The 6,958-nt window shown below is 39.7% G+C and overlaps 1 protein-coding gene across 1 annotated transcript; it reads right to left on the bottom strand.

Moving 5' to 3' along the window:
• Positions 1-2,246: 2,246 nt before the first annotated feature.
• On the bottom strand, positions 2,247-6,758 carry lye (lymphocyte antigen-6, epidermis). Its single transcript, XM_077195575.1, has 4 exons — positions 6,555-6,758; positions 3,883-6,431; positions 3,314-3,424; positions 2,247-2,864 (listed from the first exon to the last, which is right to left on the bottom strand). Exons 2-4 carry the CDS (start codon positions 3,935-3,937, stop codon positions 2,650-2,652), a joined length of 381 nt encoding a protein of 126 aa, XP_077051690.1. The 5' UTR covers positions 3,938-6,431; positions 6,555-6,758; the 3' UTR covers positions 2,247-2,649.
• Positions 6,759-6,958: the final 200 nt, after the last annotated feature.

Here is a 6,958-nt window from a genome sequence, read left to right as displayed (position 1 = left end):
GGACTAGGAACATGAGTACTTGACCAGGAGATTTTGTCACTGCGTCTGCTGTGAGACCAAATGCTCGCTGGACGGAAGAGAAAATGTAAGTGCTCTACCGGAAAAAGTTCTTGCTGTGTCCGCTGTGAAACCAATGCTTGCTGGACGGAAGAGAAAATGTAAATGCTCTACCGGGAAAGTTCTCATTGTGAGAGCAATGCTCGCTGGGCAGAAAGAGAAAACAGGAAGAGGAATATGAGTACTTGACTGGGAGATTTTCTCAGTGCGTCTGCTGTGAGACCAAATGCTTGCTGTACAGAAAGAGAAAACGGCAAGAGGAACGCGAGTAGTTAACCGGGAGATTTTCTCACTGCGTTCACTGTGAGACCAAATGCTTGCTGGACGGAAAAGAAAACGTAGGTGCTCTTCCGAGAAAGTTCTAGTTGTGAGACCAGTGCTCGCTGGGCAGAAAGAGAAAACAGGAAGAGGAACATGAGTTCTTGACCGGGAGATTTTCTCGCTGCGTCCGCTGTTATACCACATGCTCGCTGGACAGAAAGAGAAAACAGGAAGTGGAACATGAGTTCTTAGCCGGGAGATTTTATCACTGCTTCCGCTGTGAGACCAAATGCTCGCTGGACAAAAGAGAGAGCGCGAATGCCTTGAGACGCTGGTGGTGGTTCCATGGCGACGGCGTTGGACAGAACGAGCATCAGTGTTGCTGTGAAGAGGTTTTTTTTTTTGGTTTAGTTTGAATGAGAGAGCTGGGAAGGGTATAAGCCAGGGCTGCGAATGTCGGCGGCGGCCTCACACTTAGATTACCTTGTGTGGCTTGGAAAGGAAAATTAGTTGGAGGATAGAAAGGAAAGGAAGGATGAATGAAGTGTGGGCTTGTGCTGCAAGTGGAAGCGGGCTTGCACTTGTTTGAGCTACTGGAGCTGCAGGCCACGGAAGTGGGCGGGGTTATAACCTGGTAAAACTGTTGAAATGGTTGGGACTGTGCTGCTAGCGGCGATAGCCTCACGCTAGTGTCTGCAATGGGAGCTGGAAGCCAATGAAAAGAAAAAGGGTTATGAACAGCGGGAGTATAAAATTGAGAGGCTGTGGGGAGGTCGCTGGGCCTGGCTGCATGCGGCTCTGCGGCCGCAGAAGCCGTGGTGAAGGGCTGGGCCTCGTCGAAAGGTGGGAGTGGACCTGCCGTGGCGAAATCTGGGGCGCGGCCCAGTCTCGCTGAAGGCCCCGTTGCTGCGGCTCGATGGGCGAAGCAAGCCGGATCTTGTGGGGGAGGACAACGGTGGTGTCTGGGTAGGCGGCTTTTGGATCCTGCGGGCTTTGCTCTGCCTGTGAACCGTCTTTGGGAGTTGTTGTGGACTTTGGAGAGAGATTGGCTGATTGTAAGATAACGTAAAGATCATACAGTTCCGCTTTGTTCATTTTCCGCGAAACCTGTACGTCCGAATTACCCAGCGCTTGCCTCAATCCTGCTACGGTCCACTTCCCGATAGGTGGGATCGTTGGGACGGCCGAGAGGTAGGAGGAGGCCGGGGAGCAAGATGAAAGGCTTGCTGGGGTGGCGAAGACTGGCCTCGACGTCTTGGCGAGTGCAGGGCTGTTCTGGCAGGTGTGCGGCCACGCGAAGAAGCCTGGGGCTCAGGTGCGATGGCCGCCGTAGAAGGAATGATCCTGGGACTGGTGAAATGCAACGGCGGATCCCTGGGGATGTTTGTTTCCTCGTCAGATGAAGAACTTCAGTGTTGCGACATGGTAACAATACGGCGAGCCAATATGCTGCTAAACTGTCAATGAACTGAGGTGAGACTGCTGAGTATATATACCTCTTATCATTGATTGCTGAGTGCTCTCCACTCGTGTTAATTATCTGCGCGTGCTCCTCCCAAACTTTGTTAAAACATCATTTAGTCATTTCGGTGTAACTTAATGAATATCTGCTCATGATTTTAAAATAGCATTCACATTTTTAATGTCTCTGTAACTCATCTATGTACCCCCCAACCCTGACCATTTGAAAATGTCATAATACTCATTATTTTAAGTAGAGGATAATTGAATCTATTACGTTTAATAAGTTTCCATGCAAAAAAGTTGTCATTACTTAAGGTAAGGTCAACAAACTTATTCAAAATCACTCAATTATATTAGTAAGAAATCATCAGTTACATTTTGCAGTGTAAAACCTGTAAGTGCTGCACTGTTTACACTATGTCAACAGCATAGGAGAATGACGTGGAAGAGAAGAGATTGTTGAATAGAGTCGTTATTTTTGTTTTTTATTGTGCACAAAAAGTATTCTCTACGCTTGTACGCTTCAGCTTCATAACATTAAGGTTGAACCACTGTTGTCACATGGAAAAATTATAACTCATTATTATTTAGCTCAAATATGTCATCACCTCATTCCAAAGAGTGCATGCAGGTTTCATTAAAATAACAAAAGCATTATTCAGAATAATGTGTTGAAAGTGTTTTACAATGTATGTAAATGTAAATAAAATCATTGTGCATTGGACTGCATCACAAGTAAACAGAGTTAAACAACAATTAAAGTTACAGAAAGTTATGGGATCTATGCATTCTAAATTACATTTATATTGATTCTGGATTAAGGAGTTATTGTGAACATAATGTGGTACAGACAAGAAGGTGTAACATCTACTGCATGTAACTGCTCCAGATTGAGGCCAATAGGGCAGTACTAAGAGCCCCAGCCATGGACAGCTGGACAGCACTTGCTCCATTGCACAGATCTGTAGCACAGCAGAATTTGTTCACTGTGTATCCGGCACCCAAGATGGTTCCACTGGTGGTGTTGCAATCAGATGTGCAGCCACTCGTGGACAGGCTCAGAAAACCAGTCACATTGAACTCTGTGAAGTAATATTCATAGAGAACACCAGAAGAAACATGTCAGGATATGTTTTCATGTAAATTATTATTATTAGTTTTATTATTGTTATTATTTTAATACTACTACAAAAACAACTTCCACAAATCAACCAAAGAATTTTACTTTAACTTCTAACAATTTGTTACATATTTAAAAGTACTGGCTTATGTAAAATAGTTGAACATGTGCCTTTGTTTGGGCAAAAAAATTGTATAAAAGTTTTTCAGTACTAAAGGATGTCCTATGAAACTAATAGGACTAACTCTCTCTCTCTCTCTCTCTCTCTCTCTCTCTCTCTCTCTCTCTCTCTCTCTCTCTCTCTCTCTCTCTCTCTCTCTCTCTCTCTCTCTCTCTCTCTCTCTCTCTCTCTCTCTCTCTCTCTCTCTCTCTCTCTCTCCTCTCCCTCCCTCCCCCTCCCTCTCTCCTGACCTGCTTTTGCAGTGAAGCAGTTGTTCTGGGAGGCCTGGCATTCCACTTTGTTATTTAAAAAGCATTTTCCCAGAACGCCCACTTGACACGAATTACAGTTCAGGGCTTCAGCTGGAGAAACACACATAGAGAATATTAAATTAACATTATTATAAACATTTACACCCATGTGACACTGAAGACTAGAGTAATGATGCTGAAAATTTAGATTTGGTCACAGGAATAAATTACATTTTAAAATATATTAAAAAAGAAAACAGTTATTTTAAATTGTCATAATATTTAACAATTTTTTTATTTTATTTTTAATCAAATAAATGCAGCCTTAGTTAGTAGAAGATACTTCTTTTAAAAACATAAAACATCTTAACGATTCAAAATTTTTGACTGGTAGTGTATCAATTGAGTTTAAAGACATTAATTGACCAATGTAATATAAATTAAAATATAAATACAATTTTGTTTTAACAAATTGTTGACCTGATGGATTGCTTCATTTACCCCCTACCTGCATCTAATATAAAAAAAACAAGGCCCAATAATAATGACCTATTTCTTTGTAGACTCACTTAGAGTGAAGAATCCAATCACTGCAATGACTCCAAGAACAATTCTGTTCATCATGCCGACGATGCGAAAAGCAAAGTGCAAACTGAATTCTAAAAGGAGAGAAGATCTTCAGATGGTTCTTCTGAGGTGAACGGGTCTTTGGACAGCAACACACTAGATGGCTTGTTTGAACACGTCTAGATATATTGTCATGATAATGTGGGTGGAGTTTTTGACAGAGGAATGAATATGTGCAGATGAAAAAAAAACATTTGAATGTGAAGAATGAGCAGAAAATTCTGGTTTGGGGAGTTGAGAGATGACTTACTGAAACACACACACACACACACACACAAGAACGCACACACACACACAAACAAGAACGCACACACACCCATAGTAAAAAAGAAAGCCTTTACCAAAATCTATTTAAAAAACATTTATTTCATACTAAGTATACTTCAAATCCATTAACATATTTACTGACATTATCATTAGGCTACTTACCGATATAAAAATATAATTAAACTTTATTTGTAGTATTTCTTTATTGCAAAATGCACATTTCTTATATTGCGCATAAAATGTGTTTTATTATCACTATTAATAAGGATTATATGATCTCGGTATAGAGTGCCGAATTATATGCATATAATTGCATATAATGCAATTATATGCATTAAATATGCATTTTCGCCATAGACTTTTGGAAAATCGCAAAAAATAAGATCTGTGTTCAACAAAGAGTTGTGACCCTTACACGTTTTGTCTATCAAGATTAGTTAAGATAAGACAAGTTAATCCAAAATTTATAAATTTTGAAGCCTATATAAAGTTTTAAAAACCAGAAGCAGACACAATAAAGTTTAAAAAACCACAAGCAGGTTATAACTGGTGTGTTTTATGTCATAAATCAAAACGTGAAAATATTTAGAGGCTTTGTTAACCACAGACCTTATTTCAGGCGATTTAGCAAAAACCCATTCAAAAAAATCCATAGACTTTAGGGCGTGGGAACCGGAAGTGCTAAAATGCTAACTCACTTCCGCATTTTGGCCTACAAAGTGACGTCATAACTTCGGCACTATATAGGGAATGTGGAGATACGTCACGCCGTGTTGCATTATGGGACATGGGCGCCATCTTTGCAGGCACGATCTCTGTTTACCTTCGGTATAATAGTGGGTGTTTGGCTAAAATGAGGTAAAATTGAAGAATAACGGACAAAATGGAGATGTTTAAAGAAAAAGAGATGGAACCCAACCGGGGTAAACTAAATGCCACTGCCAAAAAACGTTATTTGGACAAACTATCCACGATAAACAACGTTGATACATCTGATTTAGTTTTTGTGTTCGAAGCTTATGCTAAGTTGATTACTACTGTACATAAAGTTCAAGCTATTTTACCTGAAAAGCAGCTCTCATTGTTAATGTTAGCTTGCTATTTTCAGCATATGTTAAGTTTTCATAGGTTGTGCAAGAAAAAAATTGTACATTACTTTATAATGCCACTTTATAATGTGGTAACTTGTTAAATACAACTGTGCCTTATTGTCATCATTTAATGTTGACACGTGTAAAAATGAGGGTATTTGGTAGTTTATTTTAAAATAGTTTGATGTATCTTTGCCCATCCCATTTATGTGTACTTAAAGGGTCTTTGTGGATGCAATCAGTACAGAAACAGAGAAGTCACTAAATGTATTTATTAAGCAGTTATATAAAAACATGATTCACAAACATTTTTAAAAAGGCATGTAAAAAGATGTACAGAATATCAAAGCAAATTGTTAATTGAAAACAAAATAAATATAATTTGATTCATGCAATGTGTCCTGGCTTTATCATCTGCTAACATGAACCACAAATTCAACATCATTCATCAACTATTTTCCTAACTGTTAGTCATCGAGGAATATACAATACACAACCTCTTGCTTTGTACAACTTTTAACAAACGTAGTATGCAGTGGAGGACAGTAAGTAAAGTTTTTCCTCATGATTGCGGCACCCCACGCGATCCGGCGTCTTCTCGTCAGCCCCTCGACCTGCTTCCCTTGTTGTTTTTTCCAAGAAAGAAAGGTGAAAAAACTTATTCCTTTTTTCAGTTTCCTCCCTGAACGATCATGTGACCTGCTATGGCAGTTGAACTGAACAACTATATTGACGTTTATTAAAATCTCGACAGAAAATCCAAACACAGCCTCCAACACATGCATTTAAATACAGAGGTATTGGGCGCGATCCTGTAAATATGGCGGTGGACCCATAATGCAACACGGCGTGACGTCATCTCCACAGTCCCTATCCACCTTTTTCCTGGTTACGAATTTATCCATGATTCATAGCGGGTTTGAACCGGAAGCCGGTTGTCCTTTTCCGGTTCGAAGCTTGTGTACGTTTGATAGCTTGTAGCTTGCTATAATGTTTGCTGTAAAAGCCGGTGTTTCTCCATGGATGAAGCACAAATGGACAAAAAATGGAGGTGGATACACACCATGGATGTTTTAACAAGTCGTGACGACAGCACCGTAACAGTCCCTCATCCATCCCTTCTGACGGAGTGGCTAGATGACATGAAGCAATGGCCCGATGTTAGCTACATCGACGTTGTTAATTACCTTTTATTTTCTGAAGGTGTTGATGGCGAAGAATTGCGTAATTACAAAAGCACAGAAGCATATACTTACTTGCATAGTAACAAAATAGGTACAGTATTGTTGAAGAAACACAGCGGCTTTATATTTTTGAAGGCAGCAGTAGAGCCCAGTCAGAGTGTCAATAATGCTAAACATACAGCATGGGTAATGCTGAAGGAAAGTGGAGTCATTGAGATAGTCGGCTGCTCTTGCATTGCCGGGTTAGGGAAGTCATGTAGCCATGCAGCAGCTATTCTGTGGAAGGTAAAAATAAAAAACTACATGTGCACAGCACTTGACGAAATGTACTTATACAATTTAACAAAATGTATTAAATTTAATATACTTGTGTATATTAAATAATTTTTAATATACTTATAATTTAATATACTTTATTTATTTACTTACTATTAACATTACTGTTAATAATAACCAAGACAGTATTGATGCCATCA

Source organism: Siphateles boraxobius, unplaced genomic scaffold (genome assembly GCF_051911475.1).
Source record: "Siphateles boraxobius isolate OS27281-9 unplaced genomic scaffold, OSU_SipBor_1 33, whole genome shotgun sequence".
NCBI classification, from domain to species: Eukaryota; Metazoa; Chordata; class Actinopteri; order Cypriniformes; family Leuciscidae; genus Siphateles; species Siphateles boraxobius.
The sequence above is the reverse complement of the archived record's forward strand: the minus strand, read 5'-3'. Positions and strand labels throughout refer to the sequence as shown.

Bases quoted from the DNA above. Each gene is read 5' to 3' on its own strand.
- lye (XM_077195575.1), bottom strand. From the start codon at position 3,937: ATGATGAACAGAATTGTTCTTGGAGTCATTGCAGTGATTGGATTCTTC. The intron at 3,425-3,882 runs GTGAGTCTACAA...GTGTTTCTCCAG, and splicing joins GATTGGATTCTTCACTCTAA to CTGAAGCCCTGAACTGTAAT. The intron at 2,865-3,313 runs GTCAGGAGAGAG...ATTACTTCACAG, and splicing joins CTGCTTCACTGCAAAAGCAG to AGTTCAATGTGACTGGTTTT.